General features: G+C 32.1%; 2 protein-coding genes across 4 annotated transcripts; both read left to right on the top strand.

The window, feature by feature from the left end:
* The first annotated feature begins 357 nt into the window (after positions 1-357).
* On the top strand, positions 358-20,339 carry LOC144837703 (WD repeat-containing protein 31-like). Of its 3 annotated transcripts, none has more exons than XM_078692923.1 (10): positions 358-479; positions 1,369-1,489; positions 2,828-2,902; positions 6,311-6,473; positions 8,398-8,566; positions 8,914-9,055; positions 10,716-10,866; positions 11,167-11,236; positions 12,071-12,173; positions 20,303-20,339. In XM_078692923.1, exons 1-9 carry the CDS (start codon positions 430-432, stop codon positions 12,162-12,164), a joined length of 1,035 nt encoding a protein of 344 aa, XP_078549049.1. In that variant the 5' UTR covers positions 358-429; the 3' UTR covers positions 12,165-12,173; positions 20,303-20,339. The 3 variants fall into 3 exon arrangements, with proteins under 3 accessions (XP_078549049.1, XP_078549050.1, XP_078549048.1); XM_078692924.1 differs by lacking the exon at positions 20,303-20,339 and adding an exon at positions 13,307-14,890; XM_078692922.1 differs by lacking the exon at positions 20,303-20,339 and having other exon boundaries at positions 12,071-14,890.
* LOC144837381 (uncharacterized) lies at positions 20,306-21,130 on the top strand. The gene has a single exon (XM_078692454.1). The coding sequence runs from the start codon at positions 20,306-20,308 to the stop codon at positions 21,128-21,130; it is 825 nt and encodes a 274-aa protein (XP_078548580.1).
* Positions 21,131-21,152: the final 22 nt, after the last annotated feature.

Here is a 21,152-nt window from a genome sequence, read left to right as displayed (position 1 = left end):
AAACAAATATCGCGTGTGTGTAGTCATAACGACCATCTGACGTAAAATTTTGTGGTTGCCGTGAAGTTCATACTTTTGGTACCCAATTACGTGTTGATTGTAATAATGTTTGGTGGTGTAAAAAACGGAGCTATGAATATAATATTTTCCAGTATTATATTGGTTTTAAAAGCAAAGGAGAATTTTATGCAATCCTATTCGAGACATAGTATATAATGGATAAATAATTTAAAAAAAAGAGAGAAGAGGGGAGGAGTCACTGAAACGATGATATGATGAATATGTATTACTTGACATTTGACCTTTCTTCTTGCACAAAAAACAAATGTGTTTTGTTTTTTGGGAGAACGGGAGATCGAGTAAAGTAATGCTGAATTATCACTCATAAAGAATAATATAATGTGTACACTGTTTTGTTTTTGAAAGAAAATGGGAAAGCGTCATAGTAAACACAAACGTGCACGTTCACCTTTGTACGAGTAAGTAACACAATCATCAATTAACATGCAAAAAAGAGGTATTGTTGTTTGTTGTTAGGCCGATTAAACTGCAGACTCAGTACAGTGTGCGGCGCATACAGAAAGGGGATAAATGAGGTGTGAGAGGAGGAACCCTTTTCATGCCATCACTGAAATTAAGAAGAATTAACAGACTAGGCCTAAGACTAGGTTAGTGTAGTGTGGTGCGAAATTTGAAAAAAAAAATGTTGGTGCAGTTCCAAAAATGGTCCAAATAAATCCTTGCAGAAAGAATATTGGATTGTGGAATTTATAAATTAAATTGAGCAAGGTATAAATTAAATTGAGCATATTATAACAAAGCGACTGCCACTTATTTCTGGTTCCCGCTTGGAGGCAACGCAGCGTCATAACCTGCTGGACACAACGCAAGAAACAGGTTTTTAAAACTACTTGTATCAAGATATCTGTAAATTAAATCAAATTATGTTTTGAAATTACAAATCAAAAATTATAACTCTTGTCTCTTGTACAAAAATGAAGTTTTTTGGAAAAGTAGTTTACTCGAGAAAATGCAAGTTTTGTTACTTTAATTAATACTGCCTCGCCGGCTTTTGAAAATTCTGTCCTGTCTTTTAACACTAGCAAGTCTGAAAATTATACTAAAAAGTGGTCCAAAATTGGGACCGTGGTCCGGATTCCCTCCAAAATTTAATGGAGTGGTCCTTGACCAAATATCTATCTGTATTTTGGTAAAGATCCTGTAATTACTTTTTGAGTAATCCTGCTAACAAATAAACAAACAATCACACGCAATCGACTACATATACTTGGCGGAGGTAAATAATAATGTTCACATTTACAAGTGTTGGCTGTTATATACAGTATATTTTTCTCTTGTACAAACAAGGGGTGTTCTGACAGCTGTACCAGTGGACGATGTGAGACGTTATACGCCAGTTCACACTGAGGCCGTTCAGAGTCTTTGCTTAGTCAAGGATGACGTTTGTCTGTCGGGAAGCTCTGATAAGGTAATGAAGGCTCTGTCTACACTATCAAACTAGTTTGACAAAAAAGTGTGATGTGCCCAAATATGGTAGTGATATGCCCAAATATGGTAGTGATATTACAGCATCATGTCCATGTATGGGCATCACATTTTTTGTCACATAAAGTTTGATAGTGTAGACAGAGCTTAAAGTTTTCAAAGAGTCCAGTTATTGGAAAAGTCAACTTTATTACCAATTTTCTTATAAATTTGTAAATAATTTGTAATTTATTCAAAATATGCTCATAGTCCCAGTAGAAAATTTTGCAATTATTTTTTAGCCTACAGGTAAATTAAGGAGTGGGTATTATCTTGAGCATGGAATTAGACTTGTACAGTATTGTGAATTAGTGCACAAACATCATACAGTATCATCTATAAAAAAAAAAATTAAAAAGAGTTAGTTTGCAAAATGTCTTTATTGATAGTTTGGAATATAAGCCAAACAAATCTTAAATTAATATCCAAATGTTTTTTTCTTTTGAATTTAGAATTTTGCCATAATAAGCACCCAGCTTAAGGATAATGTGCAATGCTTTTAAAACTAGACATTTAAAAAAAAGCCATGTATTGAAGCTCTTTGTTCGATTGCATCAGATGATAAGAGCAAACGGATATCATAGTAGCAGTGTTAAATTAAAATTGTATCTGTTATTATTAATGCTTCAAGCATTTTGCAGAAAGCAGTAGTTGTTATTATAATTAGCAAAGTGTCTAGCACTGTAGCAGTGGAAATGTGAGTGGACAAAGATATGTGTAGCTTTTATTTGGTGGCAGAATGAGAGGATACTGCTTGTTGATAACATGATGTGATAAATTTGTAACAATAATTTAAGTGCTTAATAAACTGAGGGAAATACTCAGCAGGGTGCATTGTTTGATAAAACCCCTCCTTTAGGACAACTCTATTAAGGGGACACTTTCCCATGAAACTCACAATTGCTTATATGTTTAATTTACCACTATGACCAACCCCTATAAAGAGGATACCCTTATTACAGGTATACAGTATATCTTTGGATCCTTATCGTGGTCCATATAGAATATCTAATTATTAATTATAAGCTTTTGTGTCATTAATATTGTATATATTTCCTGATTGAAAATATTCATGTTGGTATACAGTAGCTATATACAATAACAATTCATGACAATAACTTGGAAATTGTGGATGTTTATTGTTATGCAAAACAATATAATCAGAGCAAAATATTAATATAGAAAAGGCTTTGCAAGCATTTTTTAAAAGACATTACAGACATTAAATGATAAAGAAAAGAATAATATTGTTAGCAACTCATTGTTTCCTTTTATTCTTCAGAGTCTTGTTCTTTATAAATGGAAAGATGGAACGATTATGCAGAGATGGACAGGGCACAAAAAAGAAATTACTAAGGTATTTAAAATATAAGATGAATGTATGGCCACATTCAACAAGTGCAAAATAAACTTCATAAAGAAAACTAGTAACAAGTATAAAATTGAAAGTTCTATCAAATCTACTGGATTGCCTTAAAACTTATTTTAAATTTGCAAAAATACAGTACAAGAAACAAAATAAGATGTGAAATGGTACAAAATGTATTAAAGAGAATAATCGTTACATAAATCTTTCTATTGGAATTCTTTTCCCAGTTGAGTAGTCGTCTAGATAATATGTTGAGTGTAATTACCTTAATGATTTAAAATGAAAATAATGAGCCAGAGAATTATTAGACTAATTGAAAGGCGGAGGATTAGTGGAACAGCGCATTCATAATGGACAGAACGTTTATTATATCATTGAAAAAGATTAAAGGCAAAATTGTTTAATGCATATTGCATTCTTTAATTAATGAACATTATGAGCTCAATTATTGTGATGCGATGAAGAAGAATCCATGATTAGTTTGAAATCTTTTATTATAATTATTGCTTTTTTTGTACTTTATTATTATCATTTCTTCCTTCTACTTATCTTCTTGCTTCTTCTCTAATATTCCTTCTTATTATTTTTCTACTTCTTCCTTTTTTCCCTATTTTTTCTTGCTACTTTTATTATTATTCCTTCTTCCTACTTTAGTATTCTTTCCTTTTCCTAATTTATTCTTCCTTATTTTTTACTACTTTATTTGTTCCTACTTTAGTAGTCTTCCTTCTTATTTATTCCTACTTTATTATTCTTTCCTTTTCCTACTTTATTCTTCCTTATTTTTTCCTACTTTATTTGTTCCTACTTTAGTAGTCTTCCTTCCTATTTATTCCTACTTTATTATCCTCTTCCTTATTATTCTTCCTTATGTTGTTTCCTACTTTATTCCTCTTCTTCTTACTACTTTCCTTCTTACTACAGTACTTTCCTTCTTACTACTTTCCTTCTTGCTACTTTTTCTTCCTTATTTTGTCCTACTATATTCCTCTTCTTCATACTTTATTCTTCATTATTTTTCCTACTTTATTTCTTCCTTCTTTCTTCTTCCTATTTTTCTATAATTCCTTCTCTTCATTCTTATAACCCAATTAATTGGGGCTATTGTACTATTCATGTACATTTTAATTTATTAATACTGGTCAACATTTCAAAAATGTGCAATAAAAAATAATAACATTAACCAGCAAATATAATATTTTATAAATCTCATGAAATTTGTTGGAACTCTCCTTGCATACAGAAGTTGTATGAAATTTCATTCAAGGCCTCAGTACAAATTATTTTGTGTAAACCAATCAGTGTGGTCTATTAGAATCTTATAAAGCATTCCTTTATTTGTCTAAAATATAGTTAGTTTAAAAAGTTAGGTAAAAACGGAATTACAAAGTGCAAAAGATAAAGAATTTATCAATATAACACGATTCCTGTATATTTTATAAAAAAACATAAAAGATACTGTACAAATGCAAAACAGTAAGGCAAAATAACCCTCATGCACAGCCTAAAAGGGCTTGTTACATAACATAGAGAGAGAGAGTGGCAAAATTGCTAGAATAAACAACGTCTGTATTATATCATTTAATTTGACGTAAAAAAATAAATCAATAGTACAAAAATCATAAACATTAACAGATGTTTACAAATAAGACAGAACTCTACAAAATGTTACCTAACATTTTAATCTACAAATGTTTGGTTGATTTAAAGCTTGTATCAATCCTGTTATTAGCAACTCTGCTCACTGTTGGATGATGTTGAAATATTAATCAATTCATTTTTACGAAAATTAAAAGAAAAATAGGTTAATTGTCTGCATTCACTATTAAGTATTTAATTTCAACTACTTTGTTTGATAACAAAAGAACACAACAGACAGTTGAGTACGACGGCCATAATTTCTTCTTTCTCAAGACGTTACTCAACAACTCTTTTGAAGAATGACTGATTATGGTGTATTTATAGACTAATAAACTATAAATAATAAAAACTTAATGATCCTATATTTACAGGTTAATATTAGCTGTTGATCAATATGGAATCAATTGTCTGTTATATTTTATTTATGATCTGACAAGTTGCCACTTTTTATTTTATATAATTATTAAGGAATTTATGTAACAAATTACTGAAATTTAAATGAAGAACAATGTCAATTAGTTTGATATTTATTTATTTTTCTCTTCAATCACATATGATTTTGTTTTGCTTGCAATAAAACTTAATTGGATGAAGAAGATTTAATTGATTACAGTAGATTACATTTTTGTTAAATATTTGTATTCACAAATTCATTATAGTCTGGGGTTTAAGGTCCTTGTAAGGAACCACTGTTTAATCATTTTGAATAAAACAATACAGTCAGCTCTTTGCACCTTTGGGCTAGCCTATAAATATCTGGTTTCCCAGAAATTCTGGTATTGTGAATGTGTTACTATCCCAAATAGTTTGGGACCTTTTTTAGGACCAGAAAATCTGATTTTGGGAGTTCGGTTTTCAAAGAGTTCCGTGGTGGGAGGGTTGAGACTGTATTTTAACAATGGAAAAACGTAGTTCTTAGCTACATATTTCAATAATATAAACAGCAAGTTTATGAATTTCAAAGGTCACATTGTTCATTAAAATTAAATGAAGCATCTCAGAATATAAACAACAATCAAGAGGTTACTGAATGGAATCGTTAGATCTTTGTCTGAGCAGTAGTCTTTATTCAATAGAAATACAGTCCTTGTCTCATAGTATTCAATAGTAACTTTAGAAAAATCGGTATATAACAGTTGTAATACAAATGTATAAGGACTGTAAATAATTGAAACTAGACATTTTTTGACAAGATAATGAAAATGAAAAATCTAATATTAAATTTCTTCGGAAATTAATTGCCAAAGGCTGAAACCAATTGAGGAGTTCCTTTAATAATAGATTAAAAATTGTAATTTTACTGTAATTTATCAAAGATAGACATTTAAAAAATATATTGGACAGGTGATAACGTAAACGCTTTTTTTCAGTGAACACTTCTTTTTGCAATTGAACCCTTCATGTATATCAATCCATACTAAAAATAAACCCATACCACAACTTTCTTCTCCCCTAAAGGTGCCTTTGTGTCGCTGCCACCAAGCGGTGCCTGTTCGTCTACAACGACAGGGGCTGAATGGACCAGTAAACCGGGGTAACCCCCTTTTTTTCCGAAAGATGAAATGCCATATTTGTACACTGGACCTCCAGTTTTAAGTCCTTATCCAAGAAGACTTGTTCTACCAATGAGGAATGTCTTAAATTGAACCTGTGCCCATTGTATAGATGATTTGCGGCGCCCCTGCCTTAATCAGCCACTAAACTAAAAACATAGTCGTATTATAATTTCTACATTTTAAATGATGTTATTTATAGGTTTCCCACGCCGTGGACTCTGATGCTTTCTTTAGTGCATCGAGGGACACGACTGTAAATATGTGGAAACGAGGAACAACGCAGGGTGGAGTGTGTCAAAATATAAGTCAGACGTTTGAAGGCCATGACCTGGTAGTTACCGGATTAGCAGTTAGTCTACTCAGTAAGTTATCTTTTTTGTTCAGCCACACATCCTCTTTTGATAAAAAGAAAAATAAAAGGATACCCTTAGTCACAATCAGTTGCATTACGGAAACATTAGTTCAGAACCCGTGTAATCATCACCATCAATTTTAAATCACTGACGCAGATCCTGAGTTGGAAATGTCTCATTTTTTAATTTTGAACAAACGAATGCATCATATACAATAGAGATGTAGACATACAATTTTTCAGCTTTACATTTAAAAATAAACTCAACTAATTTTATTAACCATGAAAATTCAACATAAAATTCAGGCTCTACTGGTTCTTTATCCCTCCCTGTGTCAATATGTACAGTAGGTTATTAAATTTTAACTTCAAGATCAAAACAACATCTCACATTATATATGTTTAACATTAATGACATTGACAATCCACAAGTCAGACCTGCCATCTGAAGGATTATGTACTCTGGATGAATAACTTAGTCATTGAGAAGAAGATGCATAAAACATAATGAACATTTTCAACATTTCTCATGAAGCTGGTTTGTATTACTCACTTGAAGTAGTCGGCTAAGTGGCAGATTATTGAAGATGAGACTTTATGTGCTTATGTTACTATTCTCCTTATCTATCTTTCTATTTATAGTTACATATAAATGAAAAAAATGATTACATTTTCTATTTTATATTTGAAGCCTGCTAAAAATGTTTTGGGTAACATGCATGCAATACTGTACCATACAAAATTGGGAACAATTCTCTGACAGTCCATAGCCTCTGCCAATACATTCTACCCTGTTTATTTGCCTGCAGGATTTTGTAATGTTAGGTGCATATTTAAAAAAATGTAAAAAAATATAAAATGTTATTAAGAATAAAAATTAATAATAAAATATTAAAAAAATAAATGATGATGGAAAAAAAAGATCCTCAGGAATTGAACCAGGGATCTCAATTGTGTAAGGCTTGACCAAACTCACATCCACAAGGTTGTAGTTTAATTAGCCTAATCACACTCAGCACTATGACACAAAAATAACAATTTCGTGGAAAATCATATGTAGGGGAATTATATTTTAGGCGGAGGTATGCCCTCTCGGAGTTCCCTTATTTCTAATTTATAATGTACACACCATATTTGGGTATATCACTACCATATTTGGGTACTTTTTTGTTAAACTAGTTTGATAGTGTAGACAGCGAGCTTTATAGTTATTTTGTTTTGTTTGTCTTTGATATGCTCTAACTAAGACTTGTTATCCGACAAATGCTTGGAAGGATTAACAACGTAGCTATACTATTTTTAGTCAAAGTTAACCAGAATTGGCTAATGTGCCAAATTTAATCAAAATTTACTCCAATATTCACAACTTTTGCTGCTGTTAAAATCGCAAAAGCATATCAATTTTGACTATTATTGTGTCTTGATAATTGACATCTAATTTTAGAAACAGTTTATTCAAGCAGATGATTGTATTGTGACTGAAATTTATAGACCGAAAAACATATGCTAATATTTAAATAGAATTCAGATGTACTCAATTTTTATCAGTGGTAATTCACACACGTTCCAAAATCAATTATGTTTTTAAACCAATACAGTTGAGTTCTAATTTTATTTTAATAGGGAATATTTTTGTAGCGAAGTGACATTGCTTGACTCCAAAATTAAATTTTGCATCAAAATTAAATACTTGGGCTTATAAATTGAGTACTCAAATGTGGGCTTATACATGGGTCTATGAAATTTATTTTGAGGAAAACGTGTTGGTAATTGCCACTATATACACACATTGTATTTTGCTGGTTATGTAACCATTAATTTATTTTATCAGCTTTTAGATCTCTCTATAACTTACATATAACTAGTTTAATAATTATCTTAAAATTCTTAAAAAATAAAAATGATTATTCACAAAATTGAAAATGTTCTTTCAGATAATCAAATTATATGTACAGGGTCAAGAGACAACTTTCTAAGATTATGGGATGTAGAAACTGGCGTTTGTACGAAGCAGAGTGCTATATCGAGGAATTTAGTAACAGATGTGAAATGGGTGCCCAATCAACATGCAGTAGCCCAAACCAGCGAGGATAAATGTCTACGGTAAGGAGGTTTGTGTATCCAGGATTTTGAAATAGGGGTTGCCCGGGACCTAAGGATTTTGTAAATGGTTGTTAATGAAGTGCTGCATTGTATTTAACAAATAAAATTTGGATTCTACCTAATGAGGCTATTAAATATTCTTTACAGTCTTTTAAAATTAATATGACTATATATGGATTGATTTACATGTTTACGTATACAACGGTAGTAACCAAAATGGCACCACCTAAAGTATACATACTCACACAGTGAGTACCGTTATGGTACTACGGTATAATTCATCCCTGCTACAACTAATCTCTGTGAGCCATGCAATATGTTTTATTTCTTTATAATCTTTTTTTCAGCTTGTGGGACACTAGATCTCTTCAAGAAAGTCAAATATTTCCTAGAAAAAATTACATTCAAACCTGTTGTGATGTTTCAAAAGATTCTCTTTATTGTGTTACGAGTAGTAATGGGTTTAGCGAACAAGGCTGCGAAGCAACAGTAAGTAGGTATATGCCTAACAGGTATTTGTTAAGTCAAATGGTTGAGCGGTTAAGGCAGGGGCGCCGTTTACCATACCAAAAATGTGTTTAAGGGCGACTCGCTCCTAGTTCTGGTGGTTGAACAAGTTTCTCGGATAAAGACTATAAACCGTAGGTCCAATGTACACAGTTTGTCCATATGTACCGAGTTCATCATTCGAGACGAGTAGGGGGTTTTCCCGGTAAACTAGTTAAAAAAATAGCCCCTGTATCAGGAGGATTACCACCTATCTTACCTACCTATTTACTATTGGTAATCCTTAGCCACATGTGCCTAAAGACATAAAAATATTTTTTAAAACTTGATATACTAGCAGTTTACCCGTCCAATGGATACACAATATTAATTATATTTTTTATATCATAATAATCAAATATTTTATAGCAAATACTGGAAAACAAATTATCATATAATAATAATAGTTTTTAGATTAATTTTAAATGAATTAAAAGTGGGTGAAATATATATAATAATATAATAAATATTTCATTTATTTATTCAACATCAAAAATGTCCTAGAACCCCAAAAGCAACAGAGTCACCATAACATGATATGTCTGAGGCCCCAGAAGAACCTAACTACATAGATTATTTATCAATATACAATATACATTTAAAAAATTTCAAAACATATAAAACTGGTAAAATAAAATGGCACACTGGATTCATATTAAGAATCATATATTCCTTTGGTTGGTTGCTTAGTAATTTTACAGAAAGCATCTTGATTATCTAAATCTTTCATAGTCAAGTTTAAAGTTCTCAATTCATTGATCTTTTATTGCTTGTTGAAATTACTTAATCTTAATTTCTGCAATTAAGCAATTTGTGCAAAGCCCAGAATTGTCCGCATGTTAGTGTTAAGTCCAAGATGTTTATAGCCTTCAGATCGCCATGAAACGGAATATTTATTGCATCATTATGGTAATATATTATTAACTGATAGCCAAAGCGTGAGGCGATTTACTGGTCTATTAAAGATGAAGACATATAAAGCATCGGTAAAGCGCATTTGTGAGTTTGTTGTTGTTGTAAAGGTCAACTGTTCAAGTGAAAGTATTGATGAAAATATTACAATGAAATGTTGGTACACTGAGGATTCCGTATTTAAGGCATATATTTATTGCACTAAGTGATATGTTGTGAAATCAGTCAAGCGTAACATACTTTTGTGACCTGATTCAATCCTCATGATTGGATCAGAAGATTCTTGTTGATATTTAAAACAATTTTACAGTGGAACCGCTATTAAGGAGACACCTTAGGGACCCAAAAATGAAACATTAGAAAGTGTCCCCTTTAAAGGCCAATTTACACAGGCGAGTGGTAATGGTAATACAAATATAGAATCTATGTTATTCCTTATGACCATTTACACACAATGTGGAGCAGACGATCGGTTTCTGCTCAGGCTAGATACAGATTCTACGTGGGACAAACTATGCGGTTTTCCACTTACCGTTAACACATGTCTTTTTAGATTGGCCTTAATAGCAGAGTTCTTAAATGAGAAGATTTACTGTATGTATCAATTATTGTTCTGGTAAAAACAAAAATGCATTGTTTTTTGTGACACTTATTTGTCTGTATTAACTTACAACTCAATTTTTCTTTTTAGTTATGGGATTTAAGGACAGGCAAAATACTAATGGAGTATAAAGGCCACACACAGACAACCTGTGCGTGTGCATTTGCTAAAACAGAACGCCCTCTTGTGGTAACTTGTTCTAACGATTCAACTGTTAAAGTCTGGGATAGAGATTCCTCAGGTAATTTGTTTGATAAATCACAAAAAGAAATTAGAAAAGTTTTATCCTAGAACTAGAGGATAATAATTCTAATAATGCTGTCTGAAAATTCATACGATACAACAATTTTATGTTTTTATGACATTTTATAAATTGGTCGATTTATTTTCATTGAAGACAATGATTAACTCTACAATAAAAACATTTTCAATTTTTTTGCTTTTTTGTGTACTATATTTATCTACTTATCATCATTGGTTTTTGTAAAAACATGCCTTTTATTTTTTCTTCTTCTATCTTCTTTTTTCCCCCTGTTTTTAGAATGCCTTTCAACTCATTACCTTGATGGAGCTGGTTCTCTTTTATCATTGGCTGTTTTTCCTGATACAAGGTAAATTAAAATTACTAAAACAAAATTGTTTTGTTGGAGTGTATACGAACATGGTATATTATTAGGAACGAGTTTTACTTTTTTATTTTTAATCAAAATAATCTATTCATTTGTGAGGATTAAACAAATAAAATGTAAAATAAAGATTTTATTCAATATGAAACATATTTATGCCCTGGACAGCTTTTTTCTTCTCTCATAATCCTCATAAAATAGGTCATAAAAAACATACTGTTATTCATGTGACGTGTATAAATGTGTTTTGTTAAGATTTATTGATGACATTAATTCTCTTCAACTCTGTATTCATTTTACTCTGATTTATCATGTATTGTTTGAAATAACAGATGATACAGCAGTTTTTTTTTTCCCCTGACTCTGGAAATAAATAAATTTGTATTAAATAACTATACAATAAAATATAACAACTACAGTTAACTCTCCTAATATCCTTTAGCTGGTAGCAATATTTTTTTCCCAACCTGTTAAAGCAGATATCATGAATAATGCATAGGATAATTATGGCATAAATTAAATCCATAGTATAGAGGGCATTATGTTTGAATTCGGAGCGATGGATCAAGAAGCCATTTATTTGCAGCACAATTTGTCATACAATTTTTTTTTTGTCCAATCACCAGTGAGCATGAATGACCTCGCTTGACAACAGATATACTCAATATGAAAGCATGCTCAACGCTTGCGATATTTTTCTCAGGGCCCCCGAACGCTTAATTTTCATTTTTCAAGATTTTGGGGGACAATACATCTTTAAGTATAATAAATCATTGTGGTATAATTTTTACATAATTGTTATTACATTTTTGTTTGCAGTATCTGTGTCGGAAGTGTGAATACAGGTGTTCATGTTCTTTCATTTGGCACAGAAAGTGGTAAAGTTAGTCTGAAGAAAACAGCGACGTACTGAGCATGACAGGTACTCCAACCTTTCTTCGTTTAATTTATACTTTAGGTTCGATCTTTCACGATTCATATTCTGCGAGATTTGATGATGGTATCTAAACTAAATGGTTTATTTATCAAATTGTCGGGAATTAATTGAATCGAAATTAAAGAAATTGTTTAACAGCTTGATATTTTGTAATATAGTAGTAGTATGAGAACACCTTTGGGACCAGACAAAGTGTCCCCTAATGGGGGTGTTCTGTGAACAGGGGTATGTGTCTCCTAAATGGCGGATGGCTGTAGTGTTAAAATACATTCCTGTGTTGATTTCACAGGAAAGTGTCCCCTTATATAGTGGTGTCCCCCTGAATAGGGGTGTCCCCTGAATAGGGGTGTCCCCTGAATATTGGTGTCCCCTGAATAGGGGTGTCCCCTGAATAGGGGTGTCTCAAAAGAGGTGTTCTACTGTATTGATTTATGTTCAATTATTGATGAGTCCGTACTACAGTGAACATGTGATTTATTCTACTGCTCATCTGTATTCAGAGTAAATAAACCACCACAACCTTGATAAAATGTATATAATAACAGAGCATGATATTTTAAATTATTTTTCTTGCCAAGCACAACCCTGTTGAATGTGGGTTACTCCTATTATGAAATGGTTTATTCCATTGTTGGTTTTATCCATAATTATCTTCATTGTGATTGTAACATACTGTATGTATGTATAAATGTTGTATTATATTATAAGTCTGTTCGATTTGATATATTATTTACTGTATTAGATGTTATGATTCCAAGTACTTGTGTTTGAGTGCCAATGTTACAAGGGTACGCAACACGCAGGCATAGACAATAATATGTAAATAATATATGTATATGTATGCTTGAAAGTCTTTAGGTCACAAATGTTGAGCATTATAGTATGATTTACAAACTAATAATCTGTACAGTATAACTAACTGCCCATTACATTTTTCAATTACAAATAATTATTGTAATCTGTTCACTGTATACAAAATGGACTGCTTTAAGTTCAGAATATGTTTCAAGAGCATGATATGGTGACATTAATTAGTATTTATGTTGCATTAAAAGAGAAAGCTAAATAATGCAAACAAAGTGACTATTCAATAAAATCCATTAATTTTTAATTTACAGTAATCGGCTGATTATGCGAAAGAAGCTGTGGTCACACGAATATGTTAACTATGTATGCATGCTTAAGATGTGTTCATACAATCTTGTTCCCCTCTGTATGCATGCTTAAGCTGTGTTCACATGAACTAGTTAATTCTGTATGCATGCTTAAGTTGTGTTCACATGAACTAGTTAACTCTTTATACATGCTTAAGCTGTGTTCACATGAACTAGTTAACTCTTTATACATCCTTAAGCTCTGTTCACATGAATTAGTTCACTCTGTATGCATGCTTAAGCTGTGTTCACATGAACTAGTTAACTCTGTATGCATGCTTAAGATGTGGTCACACGAACTTAAGTTAACTATGTATACATGCTTAAGCTCTGTTCACACAAACTAGTTAACTCTGTATGCATGTTTAAGCTGTGTTCACACAATCTTGTTAACTCTGTATGCATGCTTAAGCTGTGTTCATACAATCTATTTTCTCTCTGTATGCATGCTTAAGCTGTGGTCACACGAATACGTTAACTATGTATGCATACTTAAGCTGTGTTCATACAATCTTGTTCCCCTCTGTATGCATGCTTAAGCTGTGGTCACACGAATACGTTAACTATGTATGCATGCTTAAGCTGTGTTCACACAATCTTGTTCCCCTCTGTATGCATACTTAAGCTGTGTTCACACAATCTTGTTAACTCTGTATGCATGCTTAAGCTGTGTTCACACAATTTTGTTAACTCTGTATGCATGCTTAAGCTGATCATAACGTTCGATGTAAATGCTTGTATGGTCAGTACCTCTTCTGTGTTAATTAACTCCGATATAGTGTTAACTCTGATAAGCATCAAAATGTAGTTCAGCCCATGCCATCAGGAGTATGCTGTATAAACCGATGTTTTTTTTACGTAATCTAAACTTCGGTACTACAGTATAGATAAAATAAAAGACACATTTAGTTTAATGATTTAAGGTTGATAGTGGAAGTATAGCAAAACATTTTATATGTTTGTTAGCTTTTGAAAAGCTAGAAATTTAAGGCGATAACGTATTGTACAGTAAAGATAGTTGAATTGTAACAATGTGGTCAGGATTGTGTTCTTGGATTTGTATATTTGATGTATATACAATACCAGATTTTTGTTTTGTCATGGCCAAAAACTATGCGATTTCACTTTTAAAAACCCCATTTCATTTCCTTAAGCTCTGCTTACACTATCATCTTTATGTGACAAAAAAATGTGATGTGCCCATATATGGACATGATGATGTCATATCACTACCATATTTGGGCACTTTTACAAACTAGTTTGATAGTATAGAGTGTAGACAGAGCTTTACAGGATCGTGTAAAAATGATTCTACTGTACTTTAGTAACTACCTTTTACTTCAGTACTTCATGATCACCCATAACAGCTTTCTAACCAGGTTAAAATGCAGTTACTGCAGCAACTACAATTGAATAATTTTCACATGGTTTCTACAATACCATGGCAGTGTATTCCAAGTAATTTATTGTAGTTTTTATAGAACGTTATTAATACATAAGTGTCTTTGTTTAAAAAAAAGTGCAATTTAGTAAATCAATAAATGTGATGCGTTGTTTTTTTTAAAGATTTCTCAAAAGTACTTTGTTCTCTGAAGCAATAAAGGAATGAAAAAAATATTTAAAAAAAAACAATAGTTCGAATAAAGCTCTGTCTACACTATCAAACACGTGTGATGTGTCCAAATATGGTAGTGATATGCCCAATTATAATAGTGATATGCCCAATTATAATAGTGATATGACCTGATCATCATGTCTATATATGGGCACATCACATTTTTTTGTCACAGTTTGAGAGTGCAGACAGAGCTTTATATATTCTTTAAAAAAAACCATTTTAGCACTATGTCTAGTTTTCTCACTATGACCGGCCGGAACGTTGGTCATTCGGTTGGTAGGTGAACACTAACTTGAGCATGCGACTGCAGCCATGTATATGGCCTTGTTAAATTCCAGAAGGAAAAGAAAGATGTTCGCTGAAAATAGAAATGATAGCACGGAGACTGGACTGGCACATCTAATTAAACTAATCTAAAACTAGCTTCTATTTCTTTTTCTATGTAATTACATGGATTTATTATACATGGTGGTATGGTTTATACATGGCGTATTAACCTAGATTCAATTAGTATTAAATTATATAGAAATATTGTACAGTATTGTATTACTCGGATGTTATAAAAGTTTACGTGATATCTTAATTACGTTATCCCAAGGTTTGATCACATGCGGGCGTTTTATTATTAAGAATTATAGGTGGGGAAGAAGCATAATGTTCACATGTAGCCTTATTGGTAACAAGTGGTCAACATTTGGCCATTTTTTGGATTTTTCTGAAAAAAATGACCAAATAATAGTGAGGTAATATGCGCAGACCACATTATGTGCTTCTGCGCATGCCAATTTTTGAAAAAATTAATGGGTCAAAATTGTTTCATATTTCGAACATTTCCCTGTAACTATAGTGTAGGCCTACATGGATTTTCCCCCAAAAATGACCAAATATGGACTGCTTAACATATTGATGGATTTTTTTTTCGATAAATTGCCAAAATTTTATAATTCAATAATTATGCGATAATATTGCCATATATGCGCATATATTGTGTTATCATCATCTTATAGAGGCAATAGTAACTATAGTTATGTCAAAAAATAAAAGGATCGAAATTTACCACTTTTTCGAAAATTTCGCTTTTTTCAAAAATGACCAAAATATCGACATTTTAAAATTCAAATATTATGCAATAATATTGCCATATATGCGCTTATATTGCGTTATAATCAACTTATAGAGTCATAGTAACCAGTTTTGTTGAAAAATAAAAAGGTCGAAATTTGGTCATTTTTCAAAAATTTCCCTGTACTATAGTACAGGGATTTTTTCAAAAATGGCCAAAATATCGACATTTTAAAATTCAATTAGTATGCAAAAATATTGCTATATATGCGCATATATTGCGTTATAATCAACTTATAGAATCATAGTAACCAGTTTTGTCGAAAAATAAAAAGGTCGAAATTTGGTCATTTTTCAAAAATTGACATGCGCAGAACCCATGATTTGTCTCTGCGCATGTTTATTATGCTATAGTAACCATTTATGTCAAAAAATAAAAGGTCGAAAATCGGCCATTTTTCGAAAATTTCCCTGTACTATAGTACAGGGATTTTTTTTAAAAAAATGGGCAATTTTCGACCTTTTTATTTTTCGATAAAACTGGTTACTATAGCACAATTGACATGCGCAGAACGCATTATTCGACTCTGCGCATGTTTATTATGCTATAGTAACACTTTACGTCAAAAAATAAAAAGGTCGAAAATCGGCCATTTTTCGAAAATTTCCCTGTACTATAGTACAGGGATTTTTTCAAAAAAATGGCAATTTTCGACCTTTTTATTTTTTGATAAAACTGGTTACTATAGCACAATTGGCATGCGCAGAACCCATTATTCGACTCTGCGCATGTTTATTATGCTATAGTAACCATTTATGTTAAAAATGGTTACTATAGCACAATTGACATGCGCAGAACCCATTATTCGTCTCTGCGCATGTTTATTATGCTATAGTAACCTTTTATGTCAAAAAATAAAAGGGTTGAAAATCGGCCATTTTTCGAAAATTTTCCTGTACTATAGTACAGGAATTTTTTCAAAAAATGGCCAATTTTCGACCTTTTTATTTTTCGATAAAACTGGTTACTATAGCACAATTGGCATGCGCAGAACCCATTATTCGACTCTGCGCATGTTTATTATGCTATAGTAACCATTTATGTCAAAAGTGGTTACTATAACACAATTGACATGCGCAGAACACATTATTCGTCTCTGCGCATGTTTATTATGCTATAGTAACCATTTTTGTCAAAAAATAAAAGGGTCGAAAATCGGCCATTTTTCGAAAATTTCCCTGTACTATAGTACAGGGATTTTTTTTCAAAAAATGGCAAATTTTCGACCTTTTTATTTTTCGATAAAACTGGTTATAGCACAACTGACATGCGCAAAACCCATTATTCGACTCTGCGCATGTTTATTATGCTATAGTAACCATTTATGTCAAAAATGGTTACTATAGCACAATTGACATGCGCAGAACCAATTATTCGTCTCTGCGCATGTTTATTATGCTATAGTAACCATTTATGTCAAAAAATAAAAGGGTTGAAAATCAGTCATTTTTCGAAAATTTCCCTGTACTATAGTACAGGGATTTTTTCAAAAAATGGCCAATTTTCGACCTTTTTATTTTTTGATAAAACTGGTTACTATAGCACAATTGGCATGCGCAGAACCCATTATTCGACTCTGCGCATGTTTATTATGCTATAGTAACCATTTATGTCAAAAATGGTTACTATAGCACAATTGACATGCGCAGAACCCATTATTCGTCTCTGCGCATGTTTATTATGCTATAGTAACCATTTTTGTCAAAAAATAAAAGGGTCGAAAATCGGCCATTTTTGCGAAAATTTCCCTGTACTATAATAGTACAGGGATTTTTTTCCAAAAAATGGCAAATTTTCGACCTTTTTATTTTTCGATAAAACTGGTTACTATAGCACAACTGACATGCGCAAAACCCATTATTCGACTCTGCGCATGTTTATTATGCTATAGTAACCATTTATGTCAAAAATGGTTACTATTGCACAATTGACATGCGCAGAACCAATTATTCGTCTCTGCGCATGTTTATTATGCTATGGTAACCATTTATGTCAAAAAATAAAAGGGTTGAAAATCGGTCATTTTTCGAAAATTTCCCTGTACTATAGTACAGGGATTTTTTCAAAAAATGGCCAATTTTCGACCTTTTTATTTTTCGATAAAACTGGTTACTATAGCACAATTGAAATGCGCAGAACCCATTATTCGTCTCTGCGCATGTTTATTATGCTATATTAACCATTTATGTCAAAAAATGAAAGGGTTGAAAATCGGCCATTTTTCGAAAATTTCCATGTACTATAGTACAGGGATTTTTTCAAAAAATGGCCAATTTTCGACCTTTTTATTTTTCGATAAAACTGGATACTATAGCACAATTGACATGCGCAGAACCCATTATTCGACTCTGCGCATGTTTATTATGCTATAGTAACCATTTATGTTAAAAATGGTTACTATAGCACAATTGACATGCGCAGAACCCATTATTCGTCTCTGCGCATGTTTATTATGCTATAGTAACCTTTTATGTCAAAAAATAAAAGGGTTGAAAATCGGCCATTTTTCGAAAATTTTCCTGTACTATAGTACAGGAATTTTTTCAAAAAATGGCCAATTTTCGACCTTTTTATTTTTCGATAAAACTGGTTACTATAGCACAATTGGCATGCGCAGAACCCATTATTCGACTCTGCGCATGTTTATTATGCTATAGTAACCATTTATGTCAAAAGTGGTTACTATAACACAATTGACATGCGCAGAACACATTATTCGTCTCTGCGCATGTTTATTATGCTATAGTAACCATTTTTGTCAAAAAATAAAAGGGTCGAAAATCGGCCATTTTTCGAAAATTTCCCTGTACTATAGTACAGGGATTTTTTTTCAAAAAATGGCAAATTTTCGACCTTTTTATTTTTTGATAAAACTGGTTACTATAGCACAATTGGCATGCGCAGAACCCATTATTCGACTCTGCGCATGTTTATTATGCTATAGTAACCATTTATGTCAAAAATGGTTACTATAGCACAATTGACATGCGCAGAACCAATTATTCGTCTCTGCGCATGTTTATTATGCTATAGTAACCATTTATGTCAAAAGTGGTTACTATAGCACAATTGACATGCGCAGAACCCATTATTCGACTCTGCGCATGTTTATTATATGTCTATTATAGTAACCATTTATGTCAAAAAATAAAAGGATCGAAAATCGGACATTTTTCGAAAATTTCCCTGTACTATAGCACAGGGATTTTTTTCCAAAAAATGGGCAATTTTCTACCTTTTTATTTTTCGATAAAACTGGTTACTATAGCACAATTGACATGCGCAGAACCCATTATTCGACTCTGCGCATGTTTATTATGCTATAGTAACCATTTATGTCAAAAGTGGTTATAGCTCAGAACCCATTATTCGTCTCTAGTAACCATTTATGTCAAAAAATAAAAGGGTCGAAATCTGCTATTTTTCGAAAATTTCCCTGTACTATAGTAAAAGGGATTTTTTCAAAAAATGGCCAAAATCTCGACATTTTAAAATTCAGTTATTATGCAATAATATTGCTATATATGCGCATATATTGCGTTATAATCAACTTATAGTCATAGTAACCAGTTTTGTCGAAAAATAAAAAGTTCGAAATTTGGTCATTTTTCGAAATTTTCCCTGTACTATAATACAGGAATTTTTTTCGAAAAATGGCCAAAATATCCACTTTTTAAAATTCAATAATTATGCGATAATATTGCTCTATATTTGTATATATTGTGCTATCATCTTATAGAGCCATAGTAACTAGTTATGTCAAAAAATAAAAGGGTCGAAATTTGCCAATTTTCTCTGTTTTATAGTACAGGGATTTTTTCGAAAAATTGCCAAAATATCCACTTTTAAAATTCAATAATTAAGCGATAATATCGACCAGTTATTTTTATTTCACAACCTGTTTTGGTAATCCCCACGCTGATCTAATTTTAGAAAAACAAAATCCACAAATCCGTTAGTTAGAAATCATAATCATTAGAGGAAATGTGATCCTATGATCTGACTAATATTGATACAGGTAGTTTTTGAACTTTTTAACGACTTCCCCCCCATTGTGTGATACTGGTATCATAAAAAATAAACCCACTTTTCATAGTATTATAGGCTGAGTACGGTATTATATAACTAACATTTCAATGGGATTCTCGCAGTTTACACCCGACTTCCTCCTCATCAGATATATTAGTTGATTGTGATTTTCCTTCTTTCGATTTTGTAGAAAATGGCATCTGAAGAAAAAACAACTCGTATTATGATGTGGTCAACGCCAAGGTGTGTCTCCACAGCAATCGAACGTTCCATTTTGACTTTGAAAGAAGCCGAAGTCTTTAACGAGATGTACTCGGCAGCTTTTCACTTCGGACCAAGTTCTTCTCACTTTCCAATGAACTATCTACCGCTATCACCAGGGTTCTCCTACGAATTTGTAAAATCAGAACTTGAAGAAGAATACCCCGGTAAAAGTGTTTTATTCGGTAAAGACTTTGCATACGCTTTGCGAGGTAACATGAATTTGCTGCCTAGTGGGTTTATCCATACATTTTTAATCCGAAACCCAAGAGAAGTGGTTGTATCAAACGATAGTATAATAAAGAATTCTCTGTTTCTGAACTTGACTGGCTACTCTATGGACAAACAGTTTGATGGCTTGATACTGTTTAAAGAAATGTGGGATTTGTACGTATACGCTAGAGATACGTTACACCAGAATCCGATTGTGATAGACGCTGATGATTTCCTGAAAGATCCAGAAGGCATGATGAAGTTATACTGCGACAAGACAGGAATACCGTTCAGAAAAACAATGCTGACGTGGAGGCCGACTAATGTGTGGCGTATAAACTGGCACAGTTCGTACGCTTTGAGTTTTGCGGGCTGGCTGCTAGGCTACTACGGAAAATCTTTGACAAGTACGGGGTTTCAACAAGTTAAAAAACCTAAACGAAAACTAGATTTAAATTCGATAGATGATAAATCTCTCAAAGCAATTGATGACAACATGAAGTATTACGAATTACTGTATGATAATAGATTAGTACTTCAGTGAATTATGACTTTCTGAATACAGT

Source organism: Antedon bifida, chromosome 3 (genome assembly GCF_963402885.1).
Source record: "Antedon bifida chromosome 3, ecAntBifi1.1, whole genome shotgun sequence".
In the NCBI taxonomy this organism is placed as follows: Eukaryota; Metazoa; Echinodermata; class Crinoidea; order Comatulida; family Antedonidae; genus Antedon; species Antedon bifida.
This window is presented reverse-complemented; position numbering and strand designations above follow the sequence as displayed.

Excerpts from the sequence above, each read along its gene's own strand:
- LOC144837703 (XM_078692923.1), top strand. The coding sequence starts at position 430 with ATGGGAAAGCGTCATAGTAAACACAAACGTGCACGTTCACCTTTGTAC. Across the intron at positions 1,490-2,827 it reads TGTCGGGAAGCTCTGATAAG|AGTCTTGTTCTTTATAAATG; the intron begins GTAATGAAGGCT and ends TTTATTCTTCAG. Across the intron at positions 9,056-10,715 it reads AACAAGGCTGCGAAGCAACA|TTATGGGATTTAAGGACAGG; the intron begins GTAAGTAGGTAT and ends TTTTCTTTTTAG.
- LOC144837381 (XM_078692454.1), top strand. The coding sequence starts at position 20,306 with ATGGCATCTGAAGAAAAAACAACTCGTATTATGATGTGGTCAACGCCA.